Source organism: Neophocaena asiaeorientalis, unplaced genomic scaffold, assembly GCF_003031525.2.
Source record: "Neophocaena asiaeorientalis asiaeorientalis breed wild unplaced genomic scaffold, Neophocaena_asiaeorientalis_V1.1 scaffold420, whole genome shotgun sequence".
In the NCBI taxonomy this organism is placed as follows: Eukaryota; Metazoa; Chordata; class Mammalia; order Artiodactyla; family Phocoenidae; genus Neophocaena; species Neophocaena asiaeorientalis.
The window spans coordinates 1,669,231-1,685,227 of NW_020172770.1; the positions used below are offsets into that span (position 1 = coordinate 1,669,231).

The 15,997-nt window shown below is 35.7% G+C and overlaps 1 protein-coding gene across 2 annotated transcripts in view; it reads right to left on the reverse strand.

Annotated features, from left to right (window-relative positions):
* The window catches only part of CADM2 (cell adhesion molecule 2), a 1,061,613-nt gene that overhangs the window by 150,557 nt on the left and 895,059 nt on the right, over window positions 1-15,997 (reverse strand). For both annotated transcript variants that reach the window (XM_024740847.1, XM_024740846.1), the window contains exons 3-4: window positions 13,296-13,448; window positions 10,545-10,682 (exon numbers count right to left, since the gene is read on the reverse strand). In XM_024740847.1, the coding sequence (XP_024596615.1) occupies window positions 10,545-10,682; window positions 13,296-13,448 (291 nt within the window). The remainder of the gene's footprint in view (window positions 1-10,544; window positions 10,683-13,295; window positions 13,449-15,997) is intronic.

Below are 15,997 nucleotides of genomic sequence, written 5' to 3' on the forward strand. Positions count from 1 at the left end.
GACCCCAAATAGCCAAAGCAGTCTTGAGGGAAAAAAATGGAGTTGGAGGAATCAGACTTCCTGACTTCAGACTATACTATACAATATGGTACTGGCACAAAAACAGAAACATAGATCAATGGAACAAGATACAAAGGCCAGAGATAAACCCACACACCTATGGTCAACTAATCTATGACAAAGGACGCAAAGATATACAAAGGAGAAAAGACAGTCTCTTCAATAATCTGTGCTGGGAAAACTGGACAGCTACATGTAAAAGAAAGAAATTAGAACACTCCCTAACACCATACACAAAAATAAACTCGAAATGGATTAGAGACCTAAATGTAAGACCGGATACTATAAAACTCTTAGAGGAAAACATAAGAAGAACACTGTTTGACATAACTCACAGCAAGATCTTCTTTGATCCACCTCCTAGAGTAATGGAAATAAAAATAAAAATAAATGAGACCTACTCAAACTTCAAAGCTTTTGCACAGCAAAGAAAACTATAAACAAGACGAAAAGACAACCCTCAGAATGGGAGAAAATATTCCCAAACAAATCAACGGACAAAGGATTAATCTCCAAAATATATAAACAGCTCATTCAGCTCAATATTAAAGAAACAAACAACCCAATCCGAAAATGGGCAGAAGACCTAAATAGACATTTCTCCAAAGAATACAATCAAGGAATTCATGGAAAAGACTCTGACAAGTACAGGTTTCTGGTAACCGACTACAATGCTGAATTTTCAGAACTCTAATGGAAAACTGATGAATTCATAAAAGTGCTAACAAAAGATCAAGATAAAAATAATTACATGGGACTGAGTGAACTGATGAGGATTATTATAATTTTTGTGATTTTATGTTTGAATAAAAACAAAAAGCCCACAAGGACTCAGAGGCAAAAAATACACAAATCAATTTTCACTGCAAAGTAAAAGAGCTGTTACACTGGAGGATTACTGGACTGAATGTCAATATTATGACATAGTATGAGTGTGTTTCGTGTTTGGTAATTGCAATCATTGTTGCTTTTGTTGTGGTCATCCATTTACAATGCTTGGTGTCAGTTGATTTATCTCTTGTAAAAATAAAATACAGTGTGTGTGTGTGTGTGTGTGTGTGTGTGTGTGTGTGTGAATAAGTAAATAAATAAATAAAATTGTTGATTAAAAACATGAATTAACAACAAAGAAAAACATTATTTTGTTGATAGAGTGCTCATTCTTGACAATAAGTAAAATCCAGTCAAAGATTTATACTTACTTATCTCATTATATACATGCTGGAACTTTTCTTTCCATTCCCACAATAATGTATAACAGCACTGAATTTCTATAGCTAAATCAAATAATTTTTACCTTTAAAACTAGCAGGATTATTAATCTAAAATATTTTGTCAAAGTGAGTATGGATACATTTTACACTTATTTATGTTCATCCCCTTAAATGTATTATATCATCTTAAAACAAATAAGCAATCAGACAAAATTAAAACATACTACCATTTAGATAAAAGTATTATTTCTCTACATTTCAAAAACAAAGGCAAAATAACTTTTGCTTCCAGCCTAGCAGAATAACAAAGTTGGATTTACCTCTTATCTGTAAACAAGAGTTTTCAAGATATTGAACATAACAATAATGGACAGTTATCCCAGAGAGATGGAAAATGAATGAGATAAACCCTAAAATTTGTCCCTTCTTAATGCCTTGAGAGATTTTCTAGACTGTGGTGTGTGGAGGGAAACCCATGCAGACCCTGGTGGCCTCCCTGAGTTATGCTGATGGAGCTGGGTGTCTAAGAAGGCCACAGCAGCTAGAGTTTATAGGGCAGAGTATCAAAAATGAAAGAGCTACACAAAGAGATGACTCCAGACAACTGCAGTGTCCCTTACAGTATTTAGCAAAGTAATTATTGATCGGTGTATCTGTGTGAAGAAAGTGTTTGGGGCTAGGACAAGAACTATCAAAAAAGGATTAGAGGAAATAGTACATGATGCTTACACAGGCAGGGAATAATGCCTGTTCTAACTAACCTGACTGAAAAAAACTCATAATTGGTACCCTGGGCACTCAGAGGATTTTATCTGAGTAATGAGAATTAAGTAATTCTAAGAACAAAAGCTGCTCTGGTCCCACCTAAGAAATTTAAAAGAAGATCTGAAAGTATTAAACTCTAAATTACTTAACCAGAACAAAGCTTAAGAATACTTAGAGGAATAGGAGAACATTCAGTACCAGAAAGGTAAAACTTATAATGTCTGGAATCCAATCAAAAAATACTCTGCATTCAAAGAAGCAGGAAAATGCTATCTATAATGAGATCAATCAATCTATCAAAACTGACCTAGAAATAATACAGCTGAGAGAAAGAAAAGACAAGGGCATTGAAAATATAAAATCACTCAAAATACATGCAAAACCTAAAAATATGAAATGTTTAGAAGTAATTCTTTGTGATCTTGGATTAGGCAAAAACATCTTACATATAATACCAAAGCATGATTCAAAAAAGTAAAAAATAATAATACTAAAATTTAAAAGTTGGATTTCATGAAGGAGTACAACCACTTTGAAAAATCGTTTGGCAATGCCTTTAAAAATTAAACATGTATCTTCTATATGACCCAGCCATTCTGCTCCTAGGCATTTACACAAGAGAAATAAGAGCACAGATACATATAAAGACTTACACCCAAATGTTCATAGCAGCTTTACTGCAATGGCCCCAAACTGTAAACAACCCAAATGTCTATCCTCAGATAAATGGATAAACAAATTATAGTATAGATACATACAATAGAATATGAATCAGCAATAGACAGTAACAACCTTTATATATGCAACATGGATGAATCTCAGAATATTCATCCTGAGGGAAATAAATCAAAGAGTATGTACTATATGATTTGATTTATATAAAATTCTAGAAAATGTAATCTATAATGACATACAGTAGAATAGTGGTTTCCTGGAAGTGAGATGGAGGGTGGGCAAAGAAGGCCAGGAGGAAGGAATTATGAAGGTGTATGAACAAACTTTTGTAGATGATGAATATGTTCATTATCTTGATCATAGTGATGGTCTCATCACCATATACACTTGTGAAATAATACCAAACTGCACACATAAAATATGTGTAGACTGTTTTTTGTCCATTATAACTCAATAAAGTTGCTTTTAAAAAATAAAACATTTTTTAAAAGTTTCTCAAAGAGTTTTGGTGATCATTTGCTTTCATCAGCCATTCACATTTAGATGAAACAACTGTTTTATCTCTTTCCAGAAAGATGTTCTATGTATCTCATTGTATCTTGAGAGAGTCTTGAGGTAATACAGTCAACAGCATTTAGAAAACCCCAAGTGGTATGTACACACACACACACACACACACACACACACACACACAGACACACACACCTCACTTACAGGTATTACTAATGCAATTTCTTTTTCTCATTTAATACGGGGTCCAACGTGATTCATATTTAAATGGCAAGGACACTTTCAAAGTGGTAAGTTTAAACAAAAGAACTCAAAAAAATCATTGATATATGGTATACTCTGTAAGTTTAAACACTAACACTTTTAATTAATCCTTATCACACATGATACAGGAGCTTTAAGCTCAGGGCACACAAATATCTCCTTTTTATTTTCTTTTGTGTTTAGCTCAAGAGAATTCACAATCTCTGTATTACATGTTAGTATTCCACTTATTTAAATTAAGGCTTTGTGCAACTGACATTAAATGAAGTATTAGGCCAAAACTAGTTTTACAACACCAGGGAGAGTATTTAAATTAAATATATAATTACTGTTTCTCAAAGTAGATTCCACAAAGTTCAATGCAAGAAACACATAACAAATTTTAAAAATCATATGGCCAAAGAATACTGCTAAGATGTTGTCTAACAGAAATCTGCATTAATTCTCAGAAATGTTAAAGCACTAAAGTGCATTTTGATTTAGTTTTAGAGAATCTCCCTCTAAGAATAGATTCATAAAGGACATAGAATATCGAGTCATTTTCTAAACTTATTAGATTAGGACCTCCTTTCTTTCTTTCTTTGAATATCTATTAATACTTGGCTTACTGGTCTCTAATTCTATGCATTCTCAAACTATAGTGAGCCTAACTGTCAACAGAGGTACTTAATAAATATTAGGACTTCTAGGCTTGACAGCCAGAACTTCTGATTTTAAAGGTCTACATTGAGACCAGGAATCTTCATTTTCCTAACTAGTACCTCGGGTGATTCTAATCCGGGTAGTCTAAAGGCTACCTTTTAAGAAACACAACATTCAGAAATTCACTCTCAAGTTTCCAAACGCTGAAAAATTATCTACTAAGTAGCTTATAGTACAATTATACTATATTTAGCCAACTTGAAAATGAGCTGCTGCATTATTTTTGATTAACACTAAAGTGTAGGTGAAGAGTCCTGTTCACACAGGGCAACACAGCTAAAGTCAGCTTAAGCTTGATGGTCCAACATTTGGAATAAACAATGTACACGAAGTAAATAACACTTGTAGAATACAGGCAATACTATTAGGCACTGACAAGCTTCAGTGACTCCCCACAAAGTCAGGCTTTGATGAATATGCAGGTTACTACATAGCATGATTCTTAGGGTCAGAAGGAAGTACTGAGAGGGTTTCTGTTGGGAGTGTGCTGCACAAATAAAGGGTAATAACTATTTATAAAGGCTAAAACTAAAAATGTCCTTCCTAAGAGATGATAGACCTTTGTGTTGTCAGAATCCCTTTCTTAATCATAAGTCACCTAACTCCAAAAGCCTGCTAAGTTTAACTTTTAGATTCTACCAATATATAGTTACTTCAACCTCAAGAATAAACATATTATCATTAATTTCTGAACTAATTTCTCCTAATGCCTTTCTTATTTCCACATGTTCACTAACCAAGTTGTGTTGGCACCCAAATTGTGTTGACTTTGACCCTTGTTTTTGCTCCATCTCCCAGACTCATTCACCAAGTTCACCTGGAATTTGTCTTCTCTTTTAAATCCATCCATTAAAAAAAATGCCATTTCATCCATTACTTCAGGGCCTTACTAATTCATGTTTGAAATGTCCCTTAAATATTCTTCCAGCCTTCAGCTTTCTTCCCCAGTTCAAGTGCTGGGTCTTAGAATTGGAATATTCAAGCTCATTCTTTGTCAGATGTGTGACTATGAGAAATCATTCTGCCTTTCTGGATCTCAGTTTCCTGCTACTGGTGCATAATAAATGATTAAAAGCTTAGTGTCCTAAAGCAATATGCATTTATTATCTCACAATTTCTATGGATTAAGAGTCCAGATAGGGCTTATCCTGGTCCTCTTCTCAGTGTCAGCAGGCTGAAATCATGGTGTTGGCTGAGGCTGTGATTCCCATGTAGGTTTTAGAGTCCTCTACAAACTCACTGATTGTTGGCAAATTTACTTCCTTGATGCTGTATGTCCGAGGTCCCCATTTTCTCACTAGCTGCCACACAGGAACATCTTTCAGCTCCTAGAGGTCACCCACAGTTCTTTGTCACATGGCCCCTATAGACAGTACACACATGGCTATTTGCTTTCTTCCAGGCCAGGAGGAGGATGTCTGACTCTTTATTCTTTTATAAAAACTTCACCTCATTATGTCAGGTTTCCCTTAGTAATCTCCCTTTGATGAACTCAAAAGGGATCCATAATTATATCTGTAAAATCCCTTTTGCCATGTAAGGTAACATGATCAACATGATCAAGGCAGTGATATCACATATATTCTCAAGTCCTTCCTACACTCCAGGGGAAAAGATTATACAAAAATGTGGGTCATTGAGGGTTCTCATAGAATTCTGCCTAACACATTCATGTAAAAGCTAGTTGGCTGGAAAAGAAAATCTTAAGATTTTATGATGATAACTACTCAAACAAGTTACTAAACTTACATATGGAATGGAAAGTTTATACAATTTCTCAGGACACTGATAGATTTAGGAAGGTAATACACATTTTTTTCCCACACTAAATGGCAATATTTCCAACTTCCTAGCTACACAGAAGATTAAAAGCTACAGTGAAACCCCCTGCAGTTTTGAATACAGAGCTGCCCAGAGGCACCAAAGGGATTTCTGAGTCAGACTCATCAGGAGGAAAAAGGAGAGTCAGATGAAAATTATGATTATTCATTCCACCGTTTAAAGCATATAGAAGAAAGTGTTTGACCACTGCCTACAGAATAAATTCTAAACTCCTTAATCTGGAGTAAAAGATCTTCCATGACTTAACTGGCCCCTACCTTCCCATTTATCTCTCATGTCTGTATCAAACAGAAAGTTTCAGTTCCTTCAAACAATCACATGCTTTTACCCTGCATAAACACATGGTTTCTTTCTTTAGAATGCTCTACCACCTACTTTTACCCACAACCCATACAGTGAATTCCATTCATCATTTAAGATCCACTTATTCATTTAACATATACTTACTGAGTACTCTCATTTACCTCTGCCACAAAGTAGGGCACATCTCTGCTTCTTGTTTTGTACAAAAACTGTAGCCAGTTCATATGTCTGTTACTATACTTGTTAGATCTTATGTTTATATGTCCATCCCCCAAAAGTGAATACCTTAAAGAAATAATTCTGTTTTGGTTATATTTCTAGGACTAATTCAGGGATTGTTACAACTCACCAATCATGGTTTGCTCAAGGTAGTAATAATAATGATAACGATAATAATAATATCTAAAATATATTCAGTGATTCCTTATACTGTGAAAACACTTTATACATATTGGCTTGTATGACATCCTTGCAATAGCACTTTGAGGCAAGCTTTATGATCCTCATTTATTAGATGAGAAAACTAAACTTCAGAGACAGAGGCAAGACTTCAATATGTTACTGATACTTCTCAACATTCTGTTCTCTATATACCAGTGTGGTCTCCAAACAGGAGCATCATTATCACTCACAAATTCAACACACTGCTAAATATATATGTTCTCGGTTTCCAACCCAGATGTACTCAATCAGAAAATCTGGGGTCAGGCCCCTATAATCTGAGTTTTAACAGGCCCTGGAGGTGATGATGGTGCCTGCTAAAGTTTGAGAACCATGCTGTATAATCTAACATGGAAATATCCTGGCCAAGAAAATGTGATCAGCTAGGACTATGAAACAACTTTCTCCCAGAAACTTGGTGATTAAATTCATATGTTAGATAATAATGGAGAAAAAATGTACAGAACAATGACTCCTCCTGAAATCAGAAGTCACTTTGAAAGCCCCTACCTCTATCATACAGAGTCTGAAACTTAACACAGTGTCAATATGCTGAACTGGCCAGTGCTTAGTTAAAACGTATGGAAAATGATACTTTCCCTTGACTGGAAAAACTACTTTGGTATTTACATAATGTTATACATTCCTCTTTATAGTAAAGTATTCCTCATAGCTGGTTTTATCACCCCAAAGGCATTTTAAACATCTCCAGGTCAAGGTTCTTGTTTTCTTCATTTGGATATTCACTCATGCACCATAGAATGCTGTATAATTGGGACACATTTTAACAATATCTTATCAAATTGAATTTAACTGGATTTGATTAGCCTATCTTTTCCAATTCTTTATACTAGGGAGTGTCTTTTTAAAAAATCTCAAGTGATATTATAGTAAAAATTGTTTCATGATAATAGGAAGTCAAATTTTGATTTCTGAAAAGACAAGAGTGTAAGATAAGGATAGAACACTCCTTTCAGTGAGGTGTATCTGCTGAGGGATTTTAGAGCGAACTTTCACTTCATATGTATAGAGCACAGCAATAATAATGAACGTGCATTCTGTATAGAGTACTAAATACAGCATATTTGCCTATACACCTATAAAAACATTTTAGAGAACTCAGGAAGTTCACCATATAATTGTAAAGACAAACTATGTAAACATGCAAAATAAGAGTTATGAACAAATAAAGAGCTATATAGATGAATTCAAGTGTAGGAATAATAAATGGTCTATTAATGGCCACGCATTGAAGAACACAGAAAAAACAAAGCTTCACTACTTTTGAGTAGAACACAGAACCAAATGCTGATTCTGTATATGGTTTTCTCTTGATTTTCATTCTAGTCTTGATTCAGATGATTTTAAAGTATAGTGTTTATAAGATCAAAATTTCATCTTTTTACATATAAACAAAAGTCCCCTCTCTACCTAGTTTATGAATAAATCTGGCATTCAGAGCAGAAGCCAAATTTGTCAAAAATTAAGATATTTTATAAAAATATTTTTAATGAAAACATTATGCGTTTTTCATAAGGCTACAATGTTAAAAACAATCAACCAATATTAATGACTAGTATGTTAGTCTCTGACCTCCCTGAGGATATATTTATCCGAAACACAAATAAAATGGTAAGAACTTAAGAGAAACTAACTCACTAACTAATTATGTCAAAATTCAGAAAGAGATGCATGTAGGTAATAAAACAATTTAACCGAAGGAGAGTATTTAAGAAGAACATTATAACATAAACCAAGCCTTTCACATAGAAAACCATCTGATTTGTAAGAATTCACTGCCAGGAGCTTTCTTATAGGCCAAGGAAATAGGATTTTAAACTTATCCTCCAGGTTAGGACTTTCAATCAGAAATGCTTATGCAGAAAAAGTGGCTGGATTAGAACCTTGTCATAGTAAGATAACTCTGGATACAGTGTAGAGGGTCCATTTAGAAAAGCTCCAACCAAGACTAGACATTTAACACACTAACCTAAACAAATATATCCTAAAGGCAGAATTAGAATGGATGGTACTGAGCCCTGGCAGAATATAAGAGCAAGTTTAACTTAGCAAAGTGATGTATCTAACTTGTGAAATGGGTGCTTGTACTTCTCCAAAGTTAGTCCAATAAAATGTATTTATTAGAAGTTCTAAAGTAAAGGTAGTAATTATGGATAAATTACAGATAGTTCCTTGTTTGGGGAAAAAATATAAAGAGAGAAAGTAATTAAAATAGAAAAGAGGTAGAATAATTGTATGGACTGTAACCCATAATTTCTTAGTAATATAGGTAATTCTACCTGTTGGGCCTCCATGCCTAAGTAAGATACTTGAATTACAAGTTAAAATAACCAGAATGGTTTGCATCAATCTATCTCCTAGAAGGTTACCTTGAGAATAATACATATTACTATATAAATAGGAAAAATTTTTAACAAGTATAATAGATGATTCTTATATTTGGGTTTTCATGTACATGTGATGTCAGGTCCAAGATTTCTGTATGTGGGGTACAAAAACCACTACCAGACTTACTAGTCATCTCCTCTATAAACTTCTTAATCCACCCTAAAAGAGTGTGTGTGTGCATGTGTGTGTTTAAGTGTATGAAGTAAGAGCAGAATTATGCTGAATATTTACATTTCTGTGCATTTTTACTGAGACAAGCACATTATTTTACCCTGTGTGAGAGCTACTGAAAAACAGATTTATTGATGTTTAGCTAGTTTTATTCCCAAAACTTTGTATTTTCAGAACCAACAAGTTGAAGAAATAATTCATGAAGTTTCTCTGTCTATAATCTAAATACTACAGATGAGCTCTGAAATAATCACATCTAACATGAACACTTAGCACTTGCTATTGTCAAGTACGAATCTACGTGTTTTTTATATATTAACTTATTTATTTCTCCAAGTTTCCCACTAGATATATATCATTTTTTTTAAAGATTTGTTATTTATTTAATCTATTTTTGGTGGCGTAGGGTCTTAGTTGCCGCACGCAGGCTCCTCCTTGAGGCATGCTAAACATTCGTTGCAATGCTCGGGCTCTTTGTTGCGGTACGCGGCCTTCTCTCTAGTTGTGGTGTGCGGGTTTTCTCTTCTCTAGTTGTGGTGCACAGGCTCCAGGGCGTGTGGGCTCTGTAGTTTGGGGCCTGCAGGCTCTCTAGTTAAGGCGCTTGAGCTCAGTAGGTGTGGTGCACGGGCTTAGTTGCCCCGCAGAATGTGGGATCTTAGTTCCCTGACCAGGGATCAAACTCACGTCCCCTGCATTATAAGGTGGATCCTTTACCACTAGATCACCAGGAAAGTCTCTAGATATATATCATTTTAAAACTGTTTTACGTAAGAGAAAAATGGGGCACACAGAGATGATATTAATATACCTTGTAAAATTACCTAATTTAAGGTAAATCTGGTTCAAATTACACTTAATCAGAAAGTGACTGTGGTTTGAAAAGGAAACTGTAGGGCTTCCCTCGTGGCGCAGTGGTTGAGAGTCTGCCTGCCGATGCAGGGGACACGGGCCCCGGTCCGGGAAGATCCCACATGCCGCAGAGTAGCTGGGCCCATGAGCCATGGCCGCTGAGCCTGCGTGCCTGGAGCCTGTGCTCCACAACGGGAGAGGCCACAACAGTCAGAGGCCCGCGTACCGCAAAAAAAAAAAAAAAAAAAGAAAAGAAAAATGTAAAATGCCCTGGATCTAACACTTCACACTAGTTTCAGCACATTAATTTTGATTTGGAGACCTTTCCCCATTCCTTACCTTTAATCTCTTTGTCATTTTTGAACCATCTTATATCAGCTGCAGGTTTACTACCAGATGTTTTACAAGTCAGCTGCATCAAGTCTCCCTCCATAACTGGGGATGAAAATCCGCTAATTTGAGGCTTCTCAGGAACACCTGAAATTTAAGCAAATGAATGAAATAAACATTAATCTCCAGGGTTGATTTGTTCTTACGACTACTACTTGCAGAAGCAAAGCTAAACTGGGTGTATAACTGACAATAACTTCAATCAAGAATAATAAACCGGGGCTTCCCTGGTGGTGCAGTGGTTGAGAGTCTGCCTGCCGATGCAGGGGACACGGGTTCGTGCCCCGGTCTGGGAAGATCCCACATGCCGCGGAGTGGCTGGGCCCGTAAGCCATGGCCACTGAGCCTGTGCGTCTGGAGCCTGTGCTCCACAACGGGAGAGGCCACAACAGTGAGAGGCCCGTGTACCGCAAAAAAAAAAAAAAAAGAATAATAAACCAAAACATAATAATAATAAACTGCTATATAATAAAATAAATGACAAAATATATAAAAAATATATAGCGAGATATATATACACATACATACAAACACATATGTGTCTGTGTAAATATGCATATGTGTGTGTATATTACCCAGAAAGCATTTAAAGTCGTTTTTTTTTATTAAATTTTACCTGCGGAAATACTCTTTATAATCTTAAAAACAACCATATCTTAAGATTTACCAGTGTGGGGCTTTAAAACGGTAGATTGTTTGCACTGGGCAAAAAAAAATCCACAAAGCATATTTCTTCATTCTTTAGCAAACTGTGATTTAACCAAAATAGCACATTTCATTCCTGATTTCAGAATTCTTAAAGCTTAAAAAACATTGTTATCCTCTGTGTACTTTTTTCTAGAAAATGCATTTTGGAATAAAAGATTCATTAAAAATTGCAACGATACTTATTTTTCTGATTCTTCTAAAGTAGAGAATGTCTCTTAATGACATTTGTATTAGAAATGTAATTGCAGTTTTGTGGAGCATGATATGTATTATTATTATTATTTTTTTTTTTTTTTGCAGTACGCGGACCTCTCACTGTTGTGGCCTCTCCCGTTGAGGAACACAGGCTCCGGACGTGCAGGCTCAGCAGCCATGGCTCATGGGCCTAGCTGCTCCGCGGCATGTGGGATCTTCCCGGACCGGGGCACTAACCCATGTCCCCTGCATCAGCAGGTGGACTCTCAAACACTGCGCCACCAGGGAAGCCCATGTATTATTTTTAATGCTAGCATTACTAACTACTTATTACCTTTTCTAGTCTAGATCATCCAATGAATAAGCAGATAACTAATATTCAGAGATAGACATTGATGATTTAAATAATACAACATTACATATTTTGGAGGCAATAATATTCTGCTGTCATGACAGAGGTTTATTAAAATTTCTTCTAAAAATATTCAATAATAAAGGCAGACTGAAAGTTTCTTTATTGTACTATTTAATTCAGTTTGAAAAGAATAAAATGTAAGAATGTTGGAAGACGCCAATAAAAGAAATACAAACTAAAACAACAAGAACAACAAAGATAAATGACAGATCAACATACTCCACTAGTTGGCTAGCTTTCTTTTCGTTCACCTTCATATAGCTTTTTTTTAAAAAAAAACAAACATGTCACATCACCATTTAATAAACTGAAATTAGCCACTTTCCTATATCTTGGGGTCTCAAGTTGGCTCTCTACAGAACAATACATTAATCTTAGGCAGCTGCTATCCTGAGATACTCCATTTAGTGGGTGTATTTTGTCCTTAATGGCAAACTTGTAAAGATTTTTATACAATAGTCCCAGTGGGACTTGCAAAGAAACATATTTCATATCCTATGCACAAAACCAATTCACTAGCAGGATTAACTTTAATATTCTCACCCAAAAGAACGGCATGCATTAGTTCGTTTAAATGCAGTGTTATGCCTTTATCTATCAAAAAAGGAAGGCAAGCTAAGGGCAAAAAAAAAAAAAATCAATCTTTAAATTCCTCTAACTTGTTCAGTACACAGGTGTGTTTCAATGAATTCCAGCAATTTCAGCTGATTGGGCCACTGACGTCTGTGGAATCACAGAGAGCTGTGAGCTGCAAGCTTATTTCCTCAGAAACTCTATGAATGTATTGCTTTTTGGTGTCACTATAACCTTTAGAAAAATGGCCCAATACTTAGAGAATAAAAAAACAAAGAAGCTACAAGCTGCATGTGCAAGCGACATTATGTAGTTCATTTAGTAATCTAGAAAACTACAAAGCTAAAAGGCAAGAAGACAAATAGAAATGTTAGGGTCATTTAAATACACTGAAATACACAAATGGGCATATTTGGAAGCCAATAGATAGTTAGGGAAGATCCCATTAGGTGACTGATGATAAGGTGGTGGAGCATCTGATAGACACATTGAAGTCATTATGTTCATTATTCTATCACTTTATAAAAGGATTACCACGTATACAATATAGAGATGATTTGACACAAAGGAATTTAGTTGAAAATCAAGAAACCTGGTGTCTATTGCTGGCTAAGAAACAAAATGGCTGTTTGCTCTTGGGAAGTCATACAAATCTTTATACCTCATTTAGAAAATGGGGGAAATGACTAAGTGATTTTTTAATGCTTTTTGATGATCCTCAAAGTGTAGATTTGTTATTGAATCATGTTGCTGTAGCTATACACATCTCTCTGGCTTGTGATCACATGGTGTTAGTCCCTTGCACTTACCCAGAACAGTGAGATAGGCCTTGGAAGTTTTGACAGGCATTGTAAATAAAGAACAGGTGTACTGTCCTTCATCAGAGAGAGAGACATCACTGACGCTGATACTCAGTTCATGCCAGGAAGCCCGAACCAGCTCGATCCTATTGTCCCTTAAAGCTGGAAAAAGAAAATACTGAAAATATGAATAACAACATTAGGAAAAGTTGCTACTGTTAGACTACATATTTTTAGCACAACACAATAAACATTTTCTTTGGCCATCTGTCTAAATCTGGTTTCCTGAAATGTTTTAAAGGAAGGTTTAAACATATTGAAATATTTTATCAGATTTAAGTAGAATTAAATGTTCCTTAATGTTCTGAGAAATAACTTTTTAATTAAATGATTGCATCTAGTAAGTACAATACCTTGGATGAGGTAGATATTGATGGTGACAAAAATGGCTTTCCTTCACAAAGTCTTTCATGAGTTGTCAGTACCAAGAAGAGCTGTAAACAAAAAATTTCACTTCTATGCCCAGATAAATTTGGGAAAACTATGACTGCTCAATTCCTTCTAGGAAACCAACAATGAACCTTAGCATATTGAAAGTTCTCTGCAGTAGAGACACCTGTTAAGCTTTTTTTTAAATCAGAGCTAACTTTCAGCTGAAAAACACCTGTACTATACCTGATGTTAAATTTGCTCTGACTGGTTGGTGCCTCTGTTGTACTGTCTGTTAAATACTTTTAATATATTCTTTGGTTCAAACCACCTTTTCTATCACAGAACACTTGTTTTCACAGATCTCTTAAGCATCTTGCTTATTTATGCTTCTTTTAAATCATTTTTGGAAAAGCATTAAAAAACTTAAATATCACTATGTGCTCCACTAAGGACAGCTATAAAACCAGGAATTAAGCAAGAGGTGACTAAAGGAGTACTCTGAAAGGTAGAAAGAGGAAAGGGGACTGGTTAGTGATACCAGAACCTAAGGAATAACACAGTGTCTCTCTAACCAATTGTAAAAGGCATTTGAGGCCCAGCTTCTCCCAACCATAACCTAGCAACAGAAGGTGGCCTAGGTAGACTCATTTTTATCACAGAGCAAATGGGATTCCCACCAAGAACTTTGGGAGAGACTGGGCCACCCCCAAGGGGAATCAATCGGGAGCATCACTGTCATGGAACGCAATCTCTTTTTCCATTAGGCTGGAGACTCCCCTTCCCTACTGAGAGACAATGGTCAATTGGGCAGCACAGGCAGTGGGCCAATCCTTCTATAACAATTACCCAGCCCTTGAAGTGATCTTTGATGAGCTATAGAACCATTTATCCCCCCTAGAGCCATCAGGAGGCCTTGCTTCCTTAGGTGGCACCAGTAGGGATCAGTACAACTCCCAGTGGAAACAGACAACTCAAAGTGACCAAATAGCACCACAAAGGCTCTGAAAATTAAATTGTTGGTGGAACCATAGCCCACAAATGTAAGCCAGGACCTGTGTGCTGAACTTAAATTGAATAGAAGATGTAAATAGTATCCAGAGTCTCCTAACACAATAACCAAAATGTCCAGGATGTGATAAAAAAAAGAATTACTGGTCACACCAAATACCAGGCAAAACATAACTTGAATGAGAAAAAATAATCCACAGATGCTAATACTGAGTTGAAATGGATGTTAGAATTATCTGACAGAGAATTTAAAGAAGCCATCATAAAATTACTTTAACAAGCAATTACTAATTATCTTGAAACAAATACAAAATAGAAAATCTCAGCACTCTAAAGAAGTTATTTAAAAAAAGAACCAAAGGAAAGTACAGAAGTCAAAAATATAACAACCAAAATAAAAACTCACTGGATTGGATAAATAGTACAATGAGACAACAGAGGATAGAATCAGTGAACTTAAGGACAGACCAATACAAGTCACTGGATCTGAACAAGAGAGAGAAAACAGATTGGAAAACCAACCAAAAACACAAAAAATCAGAATCTTGGGGACCTGTGGGACAATAACAAAATATCCAACATTGGTACCATATTAGTCCCAAAAGAAGAGAAAGAGAGTGAGGCAGAAAGAATTTAAGAAATAATGGTCAAAACTTCACAAATTAGGCAAAAGTAATAAACGTACAAAATCAGGAAGAGGAGCAAAGTCAAACAGGATAAACCCCAAAAGGTCCAAATCAAGATACAGTGAAATTAGGGCTTCCCTGGTGGTGCAGTGGTTGAGAGTCCGCCTGCTGATGCAAGGCACATGGGTTCGTGCCCCGGTCCGGGAAGATCCCACATGCGGCGGAGCGACTGGGCCCGTGAGAGAAAGACATATTACCTATAAGAAAACACCATTTCAAATGACAATATATGACCTCATTTGAAATTATGGAGGTCAGAGGCAGTGGCACGTTTTTCAAGTTCTGAAAGAAGAGAACTGTTGATCGTGAATTCTTATCCAGTGAAACCAACGTTCAGGAATCAAGGGGAAATAAATATATTTTTAGAAGGAGGAAAACTAAAAACATGTTTCTCTAGCAGATCCGGCTTAAAGAAAAGTTAAAGTTCTTCAAACAGAAAAGAAGAAATTTTGAATTTAAAGCATCAAGAAGGAAGAACAAGTGAGAGAACAAAAAATATGGGTAAATACAATATAGACTACTCTGCTGCATTTTCCTGACTATATGATGGTTAAAACAAACATTATACCATCAACTGATGCAGTG